The sequence below is a fragment of the Psammomys obesus genome, unplaced genomic scaffold (genome assembly GCF_907164565.1).
Source record: "Psammomys obesus unplaced genomic scaffold, mPsaObe1.curated_primary_1811, whole genome shotgun sequence".
NCBI classification, from domain to species: Eukaryota; Metazoa; Chordata; class Mammalia; order Rodentia; family Muridae; genus Psammomys; species Psammomys obesus.
This window is the reverse complement of record NW_026596088.1, coordinates 7,246,808-7,263,558: the sequence shown is the minus strand read 5'-3', so window position 1 is coordinate 7,263,558 and position 16,751 is coordinate 7,246,808. Positions and strand designations below refer to the sequence as shown.

Sequence of the window (16,751 nt, the reverse complement as noted above, 5' to 3'; positions counted from 1 at the left end):
ATAGATAGATAGATAGATAGATAGATAGATAGATAGATAGATAGATAAATAAATAAATAAATAAATAAATAAATAAATAGAAATTAATTTAAAAGGGGGGGAAAGATACAGTGTTCATGGATGTTCCTGGGGTGGGAGGCACAGTTGAAGAAAGGATGAGCTTCCTGAGCTGTTGTCCTTTTTAAGTCTTGCTTCTTGAAGCAGGGTTGTCTGCAAACCGTAATTCCTTCCTGTTATGGAGACGGGAAAGGGAAAAAGTTTCTTTCTTCCTTTCTGAAGTTCTTCTGTCCTTCTGTTAGTGCTGTCACTAACCAAAACTCCTTATTGTCTTCTCCTGGTTGTTAGTCAGTTGTTGTATTTCACACATTGGCCATTCTTGGGCTTGTTTGTGGGAGATTAGCTTGAAGGGAAAGTAACAAGATAGATTCTATTAAGCCTACTCTTTCCTTGCTCTTGTGCTGTTCTGTTTGTTTCAGTTAATCCTTTCACTTTCATCATTCCTAATTGTTTTTAAAGTTTGTTTTTAAGTGGGAGAAATGCAACCACATTTTCTGTAGTAATATAATTGCTAAGGGTTATAGCACATAGGCAGTTCACAGTGCGGAGTACCAAGTCAGAGATTCCACCTATGCCCAATGTCTCCTTTTTATTTCAGAGATTGGTGCTAAATGGCATAACCTTTGGACACCAGCCAATCTTGAGGATAACTTCATCTTTGGCTATATGTTTGGAATGCTTTTGTTTGATGCTTTCTTATACAGCCTTGTTACCTGGTATGTAGAAACCGTGTTTCCTGGACAGTGTGGTGTGCCTCAACCATGGTACTTTTTTCTTATGGTAAGTTTTTTCTTTATATTTCTCCTTTACTGAAAATAGATTTTTTTCATACAATATATTCTCATTATAATTTTCCCTCCTTCAACTCTTTGTGATCTTTCCACCTTCCTTTACTGTGAATTTTAATGCTGCGGTTACTCCAGTGGTCATAGTTCTTGAAAACCTATTTTATAGATGTTAACAAATTTAAAAGCCAAATGTATATCATCCTAATCTATACGCCTCCAGTACTGAGACACTGCCCACTTCTGGATATGCCATAAAATCTCCTCTGTATATAGTTGTATAACATCTATGGATAAAACACTGAAACTTGTAAAACTGTAAGCACTATGACCTCTTGTAGCCAGATAACATAGTCTGTTAGGAAACGTGAGAATGTGAAGGTTACACGCAGGTTCACAAATCACACCACGAGATCGGTTCCACGTGGGAGGTTTATTAGGGGAAGGGGGGAGAGAGGAGCAGAGAAACAGTAAGGGAGTAAGGAACAGAGAAAGGAAGGGAGAGAGGGAGAGAGACGACGAGACGACGAGAGAGAGGAAGGGGAGGGCTCCAGTTCTCTTATAGGGTGACCAAGGGCATGCGCAGGTAATTCCAAGTGGTCAGGGTGTCTTCACAAATGCCTGATAACCGGTCTATGGGGCTGGCCATAAAGTGCCTGCTTACTGATCCCAACATAGTCTCTTGGAATAGAGAGTGGGGAAACAGTGGAACTCACAGCAGATTAATGTGTGAAGCTTAAGAAGTTCTAGAAAACAGAGAACTAAATAATTCTTGTATCTAAAGTTCACCACTGGGTCCCTTTCAGGTGGCTGACCATTCATTTTCATAGAGTAGAAAAATTCCTGCTTCTTATTCTTCAAATGTTCTTATAACGATGGGTGATTATAGTGAAGACACTACGGGCAAGTTTGATGAGCCATGGCTCCATGCTCATTTTCCAAATATTCATTTCTGTCCTACCTTGAAAACTGCTCTGTTACAGTTTTCGCTTAAATACTAGAAATTAAAACTGTAGATAATTTGGCTGTAAAATGTTACACCTGAAAATTTATTACAGCTTGGTCCTTCATGTAGAGTAAACTAAGCCAAACTGTTGCCTCATTCTTAGAAATCTTTACTTTTTTAGTGAAATACATATGACATAAATTAGCAATTTTAAAATGAAGTCACTAATACTTAGTAATGTATACTCATAGGTTTCCATCCCCAAGAACCTAAAACTACAATATAAGAAGTCATTTCCATTGTGTGTGTGTGTGTGTGTGTTTGTGAGTGCTTCTTTAAGTGGTTTTTCAGGTTTATCTGTGGCGTAGTATGAATCGATGCTTACTCATCCTGTTGTATGGCTGTATAATATTGCATATCTCACTAGAGGATATATTATTATGTCTCTTATCCGTTTTGAATAGGACTATTTTAATTCTTTTGAGTATATTGCTAGGGGTGGAACCATTAGTTGTTATGGTACTTCTGTGTTTAAGGATTTAGTATCCATCAAATCATACATTTTTTTTGTCGTCTCTCCCAGTAAAGTACTAAGGTTCCATTCTTTCACGCATACGTTCCTTTTCTACTAGTTACCCTCAGAGGTTTTATGTGACATTTAATTTAATTTCCTAATAACTAATAAAGGTATGATACTTATATTTTTGGCCTTTACATATCTTGTTTATAAAGACATATATTCAGGTCTTATACTCATTTGGTAATTGTTGTTTGCTTTGTATGTATCTGATGTACTAATCCTTTCTTTCATATATGATTTGCAGATAATTCTCTCCCATTCTGCAAATTGTCCTTTTAATCTTCCTTGTATTCTTTTTTAACTTTTTATTGATTCTTTGTTAATTTTACATCATTCTCCTTAATCCTACTCATCTCCCTGGACCTCCATATCTGCCTTCCACCCATGCAACCTCCCCACCCCAAAAGAAGAAAAAATAGAAAATAAAAACGAAAATGAAGCACTATAGGAAGAAACTCAAACATCATGGGACTAGCTCCAGGCACAAAGGTGTAGGACAAGTGGGCTGGGCAAAGCTACTTGGGCTCCTCCTTTTTTTTCATTTGCCTTTTTCTGATTCTTCTGCATGATCTTGAGTCCCTCTGCTTGCAGGTAGCTACAGAAAGCCTATCTTCTTGTTGCTGCCTCTTTGTGTTCTTCTGGCAAGGAAGCTCTCCCAGCTTTCCTCCAGTCATGGCAGCGCCTCCAACCTACCTCCATTGTGTCCCTTCATTCAGGCTGACATTGCAGACTTGTTCATGATTTAAGAGACAGAGTTTTTGATTTTTAATCATTGAGTATTGTTACTTACAAGTTTGGAGTTTTGCTTTTTCATAAAAACTTTTATATTTCTAGACTTCTAAGTATTTTTAACATGCATGAATTGAAATGATCCTGTATTAATGTGATACTCCATTGATTGATATAGTATCTGGAACGATCTCTGCAATACATTTCACTTTGTAATGGCATATAATCATTTTAATATACCAGTGGATTCAGCCTGCTGGCATTATATTGAAGAGTTTTGCATCCATATTATAAGTCTTTAGTTTTTTCCCTTGTCTTTGTCTGGTTTGGATATCAAATTGATACTCATCTCACAATGAATTAGGAGGTATTTCCTTATGTTTTTTGGAAGAGTTAAATAAAAATTGTTAGTTTTTGTTTAAATGTTTGATAAAATCTCCTAATGGAGCCATGTAGTCTAGTCTTTGTAGGATGTTACTGATCACTGATTCACTTTATGATAGATCTAGTCAGAGTTCAGTTCTCTTTTTTACTTAAAATTTTTTATTGTATATGTTTTGTATACAATAAATATATTGTATATGTATATGTTTTATTGTATATGTTTTTATTGTATATGTTTTCCTCCTTTCCCAACTCTTCCCAAACCTTCCCCATATGCCTACCCATTCACTCAAATTTGTTTTTTCACTCTTTCAAAAAAGTTTTTGTTATTGTTACTAACATTTTCTATGTATTCATTAATAAAAGTACATAGTAAAAGCCCTTTATCCTAATCCAAGTACTCAATAAAAGATTAACAACAAAACCTGGATAGCACAGACTTATTTGTTTGGCATGATTTAAACATTTAGAAACAGCAAATTAAAACAACGTTCTTAATGTTCATTTTGGTAATGATTTTTTTTTTTTTTTTTTTTTTTTTTTTTTTTTTGTAGCGCTCATACTGGTTTGGCAAACCAAATCTTAGAAAGACTTCTGGAGAGACAAAGTGCTTCCCCATAACACAAGTCTGTTTTGAGACTGAACCTACCAACTTGGTGGCAGGTATCCAGATGAAACATTTGCACAAGGTACTGTTTCAGATGTTCTTACAGGAACCAAAAATCATTGCTATCCATGGAGATTATTTATAATTGCCTAATCCAGAAAAAAAAGAGATGCTTTAATTGCTGTATTTGCATTATTATTAGTCTAGTTGTCCTCTAAGAGCCAGTGCTTGGTGGAGTTGATATATTTTTACAAATGTTGTGTTATTCGCTCAACCTTTATGCATTAATTTCATTCTTCTCTAATAGATATGGCAACAAGTGATTGTGATTATGTAAAAATGTATGTTAATAAGTAAACTTGATGCAGTGCTTCATTTAGACATGGTGAGGGGTGTTAACCTTCTACTTTTCTTAAATCTAAAAGGTCTTTATTTCATCTTCATCTAAAAATATTCTTCCTTCCTTCCTCCCTCCCTCCCTCCCTTCCTCTCTCTCTCTCTCTCTCTCTCTCTCTCTCTCTCTCTCAAATGGTTTTTCTGACCCTGACTGTCTACTTCTGTAGACCAGGCTGGCCTTGAACCCACAGAATGCCTCTATCTTCAGAGTGCTGGAATTAAAGGTGTGCAACACCAACCGCCCAGCAGAATGTATTCATTGGATATAAAATTTTAGATTAAAGATGCTGCTGTGCTATTGTTGTGAAATTGTTGTTCCAGATTTAATAAGCTATAATTAGCACATAATAATTTCATGTCTTTCAGGTATACAGTGTGGCTGGTGTGCATGTGACTGTGGAAGGGATTGCCACAGTCAGGTGTTCAGCATCCATTACCAAATCTGCTGAAAGTTGGTACCCTTTAACCAGTGCATGTCTATTTCCTCAGTACATGATACCCAGTGTTCTATTCTCTCCTAATGGAGTAGGTTTTGTTTTTGTTTTTGTTTTTTATTTTTAAATGGAGATGAAATCATAGTTTTTGCTTCTGGGTCTGGCTTTTTTCCATCATAATGTTCTCTGGGGTCCATATGTGAGTTACAAATGGCAGGTTTTTCTAATTTTGTGGCCTAATAATATTTCAGGCTATGTCTCATATCTTTATCCTTTTGTCTGTTCATAGGCAGGTTTTTAAATGTCTTGGGCATTGTGAGTTATGTTTCACTGAACATGGAAGTGTTTGTTCTTAATCTCAGAAAGGAGATAATCTTAGCATCGTGTCATTAGTTGTGAGGTTTACTATAGACTTGTATTATTAGATTAAGGAACTTTTTTCCTTAATGTTTTGTTACAAGTTTAAAAATAAATGATAACTTAAACATACCTTTTCTACATTTTTACATAGTGAGGGTTTTTTCTTAATCCTGTTTTTCTCTTCTTTTAAATGTGTTTGGACATGGGTATGTGCGTGTGCACCTGTGTCTGGTCACAGTGGTCACTGAAGCGTGTCCCTCAGTCAGCCGAGAGCCACAGGCAGGCTACCATGCCAACCGGGCATTGATTGACATGCGTTCAAGATGAGGCTCCTGTTCTCCTGCCTAAGCAGAAAGGAGTTTAACCACTGAGCTGTTGCTTTGGCCCTCTGTTTTTGTTTTCTTTACATTTTTCAGACAGGCTGTTGTTATGTTGTTAGATCGGCTTTGAACTTAAGATCTTTCTGCCTAAATACTGGGATTACTGGTGTTATACCTTTTCACAGTTATTGTTTCCAGTGAAAATTTTAGTTTTAGTTCTTATTTTGCCTCCTAAGATGTTCTTTTGTTTTTCTGGTACCTTACAAGATATTTGTCACTATTTGTATACAATTTGATGATTTTTTTTAAAGCCAGTTTTCCTTTGAATCTCTTCCTGGCATTATTAACTCCAGAAAATTTATATTCACAGAAAGGAGGATATGGATGTTTTGGTTTCTGTTAAATATTATTATTTTGCTTTGGAAGCAATTTAATTTCTTGGCAAAAGAAACTAAATTGATTCTCTCATATCTGTTTTCCTTAATCTATAGTTAATTATTCCTCATGATTGAAACATGGCCCCTCGTTATATAGTCTACCCAATGCCTGAGCACTTACTGTGTAAATACGTAGATAGTATTTAAATTATCTGTGTAGGATTTGGGAACATCATGGACTGATTTTGCCTTTGGTCTCTGGAAAGACCATCCTCTGCTTTCTGACACATCCTGTAAAACTTCAGAATGTAACACTGAAATAATACATGAGAGAAAATTACAAGTCAACCACTTTATTAAACTAATTAAGAGTATAGTAAGTCCTCTAGCCAGCCGACTAGGAACAGGCTCCTGCCTGGGAAAGATGCCACACAGAAAGACAGGGATTGTTAAATCAGAAAGCTGCAATCATATCACACCTTATACAGGCTTATAACTTTTGATCTTATAAAACATCACACAAGGACTTCCTCCAGGGAAACCAGGCTGTTTTTTACCTATCAGGAGTCTTTCTCAACAGGAAAGGTGGATCCTATTTTAAAAAAAAAAAAACTTTTCAAGGGGAAGAAGTTGGGGGTCAGGGCAGCCTGATCTTTCTTAAGCTATTTAAACACTATCACATGTACCATTTTATGCCCGTTGTATTGCTCATAATGTTGATCATATCTGAATTATTTCTATGTGCGTTTATATTTTGTCTTACTGTGTTTTGAGAGGTTTTAGTAAAGCATGGATTATGTGTGACTAACGTTAAGGTGTAGAATTATATTCAAGTTTGTCTTTTGTTTGCATATTGAGATGAATTGAAGGTGCAGTCATTGACTAAGAAGAAACAGTTGGATGTATTTTCAAAGGATAATAATATAGGTTATAATAAGTATAGGTTAATAATATAGATAACTATAGGTTAATAATATAGATACATTTCAAGTATTTAGACATGCCAATTTTGAGGAACTTATGGAGGGGGAGAAGTGGTAAAAAGAAAGAAAGAGAGAGAGAAAAGAGCCAGAGGCTCCAGAACAGAGAGAGAAAGTAGGCTGAATGTGGCCAGCAGAGTGTACCTGTCCATGAGAGAATCAGGTACAGAGCAGAGCAGAATGTGAGAGAAATAGCAGGGTTATAAGGAGAATGAGTAGCCGGAGGAGCTCAAGCCTGTGAACTGGAGGGAGTTTAGGGTAGCAGAGGAGATGAGAAGAGCCAGGATGCTAGCATGGACTTTGAAATGTATAACACGTACCTGTAATACTGGGGGAGGCTGGAGGCTAGCCTGCTCTTTGGTATGCTAACAGGTACCACAGATAGCCATTTGTTCCTTTTGCCGATGATAAGGAAAATGACTTTTTTGGTAGAGGGGAATCAGCTTCACAAGTTCCTGAGGAATGCTGGCTTTTATCTCATTTCCAGAGACCTTCCTATAGTCCAGGCTGAGCCTATTTCTGGATATGCGGACTGCCTTTTGGAGTTTGGGGAACTGGAGTTTCCTTTGCACCTAACAACAGCATCATCCATAGCATGAGTTGGATGATATAAGTGTAGATGATAATGTTTGTCTTTGTCTTTTTGGCAGATAACAGATTATCTTTCATCCCACAGGAATTTAAAAACAAACCTGCAATACACAATTTGTCATTGAATGTGTATGAAGGGCAGGTCACTGTTCTTCTTGGACACAATGGGGCAGGAAAGACCACAATCTTGTCTGTTCTCACAGGTGTGTATTCATTCTATCTAGGGCAAAAGTGTCTTCCTAAGACTGAAAAGCAATTCACAGCAGAATATGCTATTTGGACCAAAATACTCTTAAAAGAAATTGAGAACTCGGTAAAGAAATGTCACTCTGGATAAACAAAAGGATGAAAAGGGTTGTACTAATCCAGGGGACTTGCAAATGTGCTATGTTCATGTAAGCCTTTCCTTCCCATAAGGCAATTTGGCTCATAGTCTAGAGGATGGTTTATATCCTCTCTTAGGGAGGAGAGAGGAAAGAATGTACCTTCTGCACAGTCTCAAGAACTTGAGTTTGCTTTCCAAGGATAGGTTTCTATTTCATGTCTGCCCAAATGCTGAAAGAACACTAGAACTTGGGAACTTGAGCAGTAGGGAACAAAACATAGAGGGAAGGTGTTTTCCTATAGCCTTTATCTTCTGACATAGTGAGAAAGAGCACAAAACCAAGGCAAATGAAGTCTTATTCCAAACCTCTTAGAGTTCTAGCTGAAGGACTGATTTCTATCTCACTTATGCTAAGTGCTAAAGGAATGATAAAGCCAAGAAACTAGGACAGCCAAGAGCAAAGAGAGGAGGCAGACAGACATCCTCCTATAGCTGACCCTTCTCTGCAGCTTGGGAAAATGCACAGAACCAGTGCTTTTTCCTCTACTGGAGTCAGGAAAATAGAGCAAGTCTTATTCCCAAGTCTCTCTGTATTCCAGAAAGAATAATTTCTCTTCCACTTTGTATTTTTTTTTCAGGATGTAGATACTATTTTATTTTATAATTATTTCATAATTTATTCATTCTCTATCCCAATTGTAGCCCCCTTCTCATCTTCTCGAAGTCCCACATTACCCCATCTCCTCCCCCCAACCCCGTAGTCCACTGATATGGGAAGTCCTATTTCCCTAATATCTGACCCTAGCCTTTAAAAATCTCTTCAGGACTGCTTGGATCCTCTTCCTCTGTGGGCTTGCAAGGTTGCCCATCCAGGAGGAAGTGATTATATAACAGCTCATGTCAGAGATGGCCCCTGCTCCCCTTAGTAGGGCACCCACATGGAGACTGAGCTGACTATAGACTACCTCTGAGCAAGAGGTCTAGGTCCTCTCTATGCATGGTCCTTGGTTGGTGCATCAGTTTCGTCAGGTCTCCCTGCGCCTAGATGTTTTGGCTTTATTGGTCTCCTTGTGGAAAACCTGTCTGCTCAATTCATTCTATCCCCTCACCCCACTCTTTCATTAGACTCCCTTCACTCTGCCCAAAGTTTGACTTTGATCCCCTGATGGGCAGAGTCTTCAGAGGACATTGATGGTAGGCTCCCAACCTGTTCCTTCCCTTCCACCACTTCCAGTGTCTATTCTGTTTGCCTTCTGAATGAGAATTAAGCATCCTCCCTCGGGTCCTCCTTGTTGCTTAGATTCTTTAGGTTTCCACTTTGTATTAAACAATGATTTTCTGTACAGTATCTTACCTAAAATTAACAATACTTTACAAAGCACGCTAAACTGTGTTAAAAGGTTCAGTTTCATGTTATGTGTAACTCCCCAAAAGCAAATATTGGAAGTATGGATATGGTGTGTTTAGCATACTAAATTTTAATATATGCATATTTATTAAAGTACATGTGATTCTTTATCAAATAAACATCAATAAAAAAATACAATATGATGTTTTTCTGAATCCATGTCCAGGATTGAGAACAGAATCTTAAGAGATACTTTCACACTCAAATTTGTAGCAGTATTTGACCAAGTGTTGGTGTACTTTTTAAAAACTCTTTTATTTACATTTCTTATATCTCTTTCTCCCTACTCCACCCCAATCCCTTCCAACACCCCAACACCAGGTAGGAGAGAGAAAGGGTTGGTAAGAGAAGGGACACAGTTCTCTTAGATCCTTCCTGCTGGTTAGGGTGGTCGGGTTCCTTGGAGCCAGTCCAATCCTCCTTTCAGGAGATCTCCAACTTCTTGTCTCACTGCATCAATAGCAACTGGGAGCCACGGAGGGGAGGGGTAGAGCAGTAGCCTTGTACTTTCTCAGAGCTCCTCAACACTCTCTGAGCTCTGGCATTTATTCTTTCTCCAGAGTCTTTAGATTTAAACTATCTGCAGCTGACAAAGAGCTCCTCTCAGAGTCCACACAAGGCAAATAGTTTGCTGCTGTGGATGTGACCCACATCCCACACCTGGGATTAAAACAAAAACATGTTTATATCCACAACAACCAAGCTACAGAAATAATCCAGATTTCTGTCAACAGAGGACTCATTAGAAAAATGTAGCATATTCACATTCATATGTTAAAATAATCAGGCTTAAACCAGAGGGAAATTCTGTCTCGTGCTATAACATGGATGCAATCTGCTATTACTAAGTAAACCAATTGCAAAAAGAAAAAATCTAGAATGATTCTACTTTTGAGAGACATCAAAAGTTGCCAACTTCATAGAAACAGTCTGGAGAATCATGATTGACAGATACTGGTTTTTCATTACAATGAACTATAGAGGGTAGCACAAGGAAGTTTTCAAGGTAGAAGAGGGTATAGATTGTAACCAAAATTTTATACCTAGCAAAATTGTCCTTCAAAAGTAATAGAGAAATTTAGACATAGGAAATAGAGGCTGAAAGAATTCATTACTATAATATTTAGCATTACAGAAAAATGCTGGAATCCTTCGTATAATAATGAAAGTGAAGTAGAAAGTAAATTAAATCTTCTATGGAAATGATATCCAGGTAAAGTGACTGCATATATAAATAGCAAGTATTATTATAGTTTTGGTTTGCTAGATTATTAGAAAGACAAATGCATAAAAATTAAGTGTTAGTCTGCTATTGGGAATATATGTATAAAAATGTATTTTGTGATGCCAACATAAAGGGAAGGGGTGTAGATATACAGGAACAAAGTTTAGATTAACTGTTTGTCTTGGTTTCTTTTTAATTCTGTACAAAACAATGCCCTAACAAGAATGGGAGGAAGTATAGAGGATCTAGGTCATACTCCTATAGGTTTCCTGATCTCTCAAGTTCCCTTGAGTCTCTATCAGTTAATTATATAGGATGTTCTAATGGTCTGTCCCTGACCCTTCTGCTTTCTCCACCCCTTCCTCTTCCTGCTCCTCAAGACTGTCTGAACTCCAGACAGAACTGTCTGAACTCCAGAGCCGAATATCTGGCTCTGGGGTTCTGCATCTTCTCCTACCAACTGCTGAATGGAGTCTCTCTGGTCTCATTGATGACGGTTCTACTAGGTTCCATTCCTAGCACACTCTGCAGGCAGGAAAAACTGTAGGTCCAAAGTTTTGTGGCTGGGTTGGTGTCTCAATTCGTCCACTTGAAGCCTTGCCTGGTTACAGAAGATGGCTGGTTCAGGCCCTGTCTCTCCTATTACCAGGACTCCTTAATAGAGTTACTCTGGTAGATTTGATGGAGTTTCTGTTGACTAGGTTTCTACTTGCCCCCTGAAATTCCAGGTGTTTCTCCCAATATTTTTCCTCCCTCCTTCCCGATTCTTTCTGTTCCCAACCCCACCTACCCCAAGTCCACCTGCAAAATCTGTTTTTCCCTTCCCAGGGAGTTCTTTGCCACCGCACCCCCACCCCTGCCTTAAGCCTTCCTTGTTACTTAGCCTTTCTGGGTCTGTGAACTACAGCATGATTGTTTCTATTTTATAGTTTATATCCCCTTACAAGTGAGTACATATCATATTTATCTTTCTGGATCTGGGTTCCCTGACTCAGGATGATTTTTTCTAGTTCCATCCATTTGCCTTTAAATTCATGTTGTCATTGTTTTTAACAGCTGAGAAATACTCCATTGTGTAAGTGTACCACAGTTTCTTTATCCGTTCTTTGGTTGAAGGACACCTAGACTGTTTCAAGTTTCTAGGTATTATGAATAAAGCTGCTGTAAACATAGTTAAGCAAGTGTCCTTATGGTATGGTGGAGCATCCTTTGGGTATACAGCCAGGAGTGGTATCTGGATCTTGAGGTAGATTGATTCCAAATGTTCTGAGAAACCACCACATTGACTTCCAAAGTGACTGTACAAGTTTGTACTGCCACCAGCAATGGAGGAGTGTTTACTCCACATCCTTGCCAGCATGAGCTGTTACTTATACTTTTGATATTAGTCATGCTGAAAGGTGTAAGACAGAATCTCAAAATCATTTTGATTTGCATTTCCCTGATGGCTAAGAATGTTGAACATTTCTTTTTTTTTTCTTTTTTTTATTATTAATTACACTTTATTCATTTTGTATCGCCCCATAAGCCCCTCCCTCCTCCCCTCCCGGTCCCACCCTCCCCTCCTTTCTGCATGCATGCCCCTCCCCAAGTCCACCGATAGGGGAGGTCCTTCTCTCCTTCTTTCTGATCTTAGTCTATCAGTTCTCATCAGAAGTGCCTGCTTTGTCAGGGTTCTAGGTTATCTCCACGGATAGTCCTTGGTTGGAGTATGAGTCTCTGGGAAGTTCCCTGTGTTCAAATTATCTTGTTCTGTTGTTCTCCTCATGGAGTTCCTTTTAAGTGTCTCTTGCCATTTGAGATTCCTCTGTTGAGAATTCTCTGTTTAGATCTTTACCCCGTTTTTAAAAATTTGTTTATTTATAATTTATTTATTTTTATTTTATATACATTGGAGTTTTGCCTGCATATGTGAGGGAGTTGGATTCCCCGGAACAGGAGTTACAGACAGCTGTGAACAGCTATGTAGGTGCTGAGAATTTAACCTGGGTCTTCTGGAAGAAAAGCCAGTGCTATTAACCGCTGAGACATTTTTATGACTGTCTTTAAGGGATTTTTTTTTATTTCCTCCAATTCTTTGTTTTGTCTTTTCCTTAATTTCTTTAAAAGATGTTTTCCTTTCTTTTTAAAGGACCTTTATCATCTTCATAAAGTTGGTTTTGAGGTCATTTTTCTGTGCATCAGCTGCATTGAAGTATTCTGGTCTTGTTGTCATAGGGTAGCTGGGCTCTGATGGTGCTATATTGTCCTGGCTATTGTTGGTTATGTTTCCACACTAGCATTTAGGCATGTGAGTTTGGGGAGATTATAGGTCACTTCTGAGTTTGTCTTCATTAGATGGATGTTTTTTGCTTGGTTTCTGTTTCTTATTTAGTCTTCTGCTCTTTGTGGTCTGAATTTCTGGCAGCTGGCTTGACCTTTGATTCAGAAGAAAGTCTCTTATCAGGTTGGAGCAGGACTTCTCCTGACTAGGTTGGCCTTTGGTGTAGCAGGGTGTCTCTGATCTTCTGAATGGTGTAGCCTGCAACTGAGCAGTGGGAGTTTAAGGTTTTTATTCTTAACTAACTGCAAGAATTTGTATAATGATATGGGAAAGAATATAACAAGAGGAAAATTCTAAGTCTCTATTCTTTGTGTTGTTTATATCAGTTCTAAATTTGTTACTTAAACTGTTAATGAAAAATATTTTGTTGGTCCAAAAGGACATAATATTTCCGTTTATTTAGAAGATACTTTCATGTGAAAATTCATTTCTATGTTCTCTTTATACTTGCTGTTTTCAATAGCTATTTATTTTTCTCAGGGTTTATAAATAATCTTGTTAAGGTCCATGCAGTATAAGTAGTAATCATTCCTATTAGAATGTGGTTAAATTAGTCATTTTCTTTATGTTGAACATTTGTCTTCTGAGAAATTAAATGGCTTTGTTATAGGTATCTTTGAATATAGGTGGCTACGTTGGCATGAGTTCTAAGGATTTGTTTTTGTTTATGTATAGGTGTGTGTGTCATTTAAGTAAATGCCGTGTGTGTGCAAGTGTGAGCCTCCCCATGTGAACTCAAGTGCGTATACCCTAACTGCTGAGCTATTTCTGCAGCCCTGAGAGTGTATTTTAAATTAACTTTTTAAAAATGTTTTGCAAGTATTTATTTTTAAAAAGATTAATGAGTCAGGGGGTTATAGCACATTTATAGTTGGTTATTCACATATTTTATCCAGTATTTTACTGTAAATCTGAATTAATTACATCCAGCAGAACATAAATTTTATGTTTAAAATTTTTAATTTTTTGAGGATATATGATATTTGCTACCAGAATTTGTTTTTCATAGCAGTACCTAGTGTAAGCCCCTCCAGGTATAAGTGGCCAGGCTCTGCCCCCAGACTGTCCAACCCCTCAAGACACAAGTGTCCAAGTTCTACCCTACAGAAAAAAAATCCGACAATCAGACTACAAAATCCCACCAATTCCTGAGTTTGCCTCAAGAGCAGGCCACCCTGGAAAGCTCCATCCCTGGCCCAAAGAAACCCTAGGTAAAGCCTTCCTCCTGCTCAGTTCTTTGCTGCTTCTTGCCTGAGCAGAAGCAGCCACCCTCCTGGGTTCCCCCACCCCTCAATAAATCTCTTGGGTAGGGTTTGCTGTGAGGCGTGACTTTGTGGTCTTCCTTAGTTCTCAACTGCCAGGAGACCTTTCCCTTCAGAGCTATAATACTTACATTCATTCCATGACTCACATAGGCTCTTCTGGTGCCCATTCTCCCCCTTGGGGACTAAACTGTACTAGGGCCCTATCCAGTCCACCCTCTGGCCTACCAATTGCTCAGCACCCCATTCACCAGTGGAAAGGTGCTAAGTTCCCCACTTTAGTCAGTGTAAAGGCTTCCCTGATTCCAAGGAAGTGACCGTTGAGTGTCCAGCTCCTCTAGTACTCCTGGAGGTAGAGGTAACCCCAGCCACCGTCTTTATTTTTTTCTATTTTTTAATTAATTAATTTTTATTAATTATAGTTTATTCACTTTGTATCCCAGCTGTAGACCCCCTCCGTCATTCCCTCCCAATCCCACACTCCCTCCCTCATCTCCTCCCATGCCACCATCTTTAACGCTACATCTATCCCTCTTCCCCTGACCTCTGCACACCACACACACCCTTGGAGCTACAATTCTGAAATTTCCTTAGGCCCAACCAGGCTATTGTACACCTTCCTTCCCTCTTTATCTGCTTTCCCTTCAGAGAGGTCCATAATCTCATAGCTCCTCTAGGATCATGTGGTTTGGGGGATACCATTCCCTACCCTTTCTCACAGATGATACCTTGCCCCTTAGTTTAGTTTTTTTTATTTAATTTTAATTATTGTTTATTACAATTTATTCACTTTGTATCCCAGGTGTAGCCCCCTCCCTCATTCATTTCCAATCTCATCCTCCCTCCCTCTTCTCCCCCTATGCTCCTACCCCAATCCACTGATAGGGGAGGACCTCCTCCCCTTCTATCTGACCCTAGCCTACCAGGTCTCATTAGGACTGGCTGCATTGTCTTCCTCTGTGGCCTGGTAAGGCTGTAGCCCCCTCAGGGGGAGGTGACCAAAGAGCCAGCCACTGAGTTCATATCAGAGACAGCCCCTGTTCCCCTTACTAGGAAACCACTTGGACATTGAGCTGCCATGGGCTATATCCGTGCGGGGGTTCTAAGTTATCTCCATGCTTGGTCCTTGGTTGGGGTATCAGTCTCTGCAGGAGCCCCAGGGTCCAGTTTTTTGGCTCTGTTGTTCTCCTTTTGGAACTCCTGTCCCCTCCAGGTTTTTCTGTCTCCCCCTCCTTTCATAAAATTCCATGCATTCTACCCAGAGTTTGGCTATGAGTCTCACCATTTGCTTCGATACCTCGACCAGTAGTCTTTCAGAAACCCTCTGTGGTAGGCTCCTGTCCTGTTCCCTGTTTTCTCCCTCTTCTGATGTCTATCCTGTTTGCCTTTCTGAATAAGGATTGATCATCTTACCCAGGCTCCTCCTTCTTGCTTAGCTTCTTTAGGTATACAGATTTTAGTATGTTTATCCTATATTGTATGTCTAATATCCACTTATGAGTAAGTATATACCATGTGTGTCTTTCTGTTTCTGGGATACCTCCCTCAGGATGATCTTTCCTAGTTCCCACCATTTGCCTGCAAATTTCATGGTTTCCTTGTTTTTAATAGCTGAACAGTATTCCATTGTGTAGATGTACCACAATCCCTGTATCCATTCCTCCATTGAGGGACATCTAGATTGTTTCCAGCTTCTGGCTGTTACAAATAGAGCTGCTATGAAAATGGTTGAGTATATGTCCTTGTTGTATACTTGAGCATATTTCAGATATATGCCTAGGAGTGATATAGCTGGATCTTAAGGTAGCACTATTCCTAATTTTGGTTAAATGTGACCACATGGTATAAGCCAACCAAGGGGAAAAAAATCTTCCTAGCTATGAACCCCAAAGCAGATGATTCATTCACTATTCTAGGTCATGCTAATTTGCCTTCCTCTTATCAGCCTCAACCCATAGTACCTTCTCTCCCTCTCTGGCCAATTCAGTCTTTCTTTCTCCCTCCTCAGCGACAGGTCACCCAAATCAGCTCTGCCTGGCACCCATTTTCAGCCCACGTGCTGAACTCCTAGTTCCCCTGTGACTGGTTCCACTCCATCCTGAAACCTCTTTTACCTCCCTGTACCCAACCTAAATCAGCCACAGTTCTCTCTTTGCTGGAGGTTGCAGGGGGTGGAAGATTTGTTCAAGATACACATCTCCTTTTCATTGCTGATTCTTCTACCTTTATTAAAGAATTCCAGTATACTACCCAGTCTTACAACTTTACCTTCCATGATGTTTATATGACACTCACCAACACTCTCCCTAAGGAGCACAGGTGAGTCTGGGACCAGGCTAAGGTACCTGGAGACAGAATCCACCAAACTAGTGCCACCCCTCACCCCATCCAGTCAGGGCTAAGGCAGTTCCCAACTAGGATCTTGAATAGAACTACATTACCCAGGGGAGCATTTTAGCAAGAGACTAATTTATAACTTGCCTCATGGCTGGTCTTCATAAGGCTGCCCTAAAAGTTGTAAATTATGAAAAAGATCCAAGAGTGGGAGTGATGAGAACACACCAAAACAAAATACCTGATGTTAAGGCCTTTCAGTAACCATAGCATCTGGCTAGGCTCCCAAAGCCCAGGAGCCTCCAGATTCCTGCTTCAAATGCAGGCA

General features: G+C 39.1%; 1 protein-coding gene across 1 annotated transcript in view; it reads left to right on the top strand.

Annotated features, from left to right (window-relative positions):
• Positions 1 to 16,751, top strand: part of LOC129691536 (phospholipid-transporting ATPase ABCA3-like) — a 126,411-nt gene that overhangs the window by 39,466 nt on the left and 70,194 nt on the right. Inside the window, exons 9-11 of the mRNA XM_055627698.1 lie at positions 656 to 837; positions 4,036 to 4,170; positions 7,632 to 7,753. Coding sequence (XP_055483673.1) covers positions 656 to 837; positions 4,036 to 4,170; positions 7,632 to 7,753 — 439 coding nt within the window. The remainder of the gene's footprint in view (positions 1 to 655; positions 838 to 4,035; positions 4,171 to 7,631; positions 7,754 to 16,751) is intronic.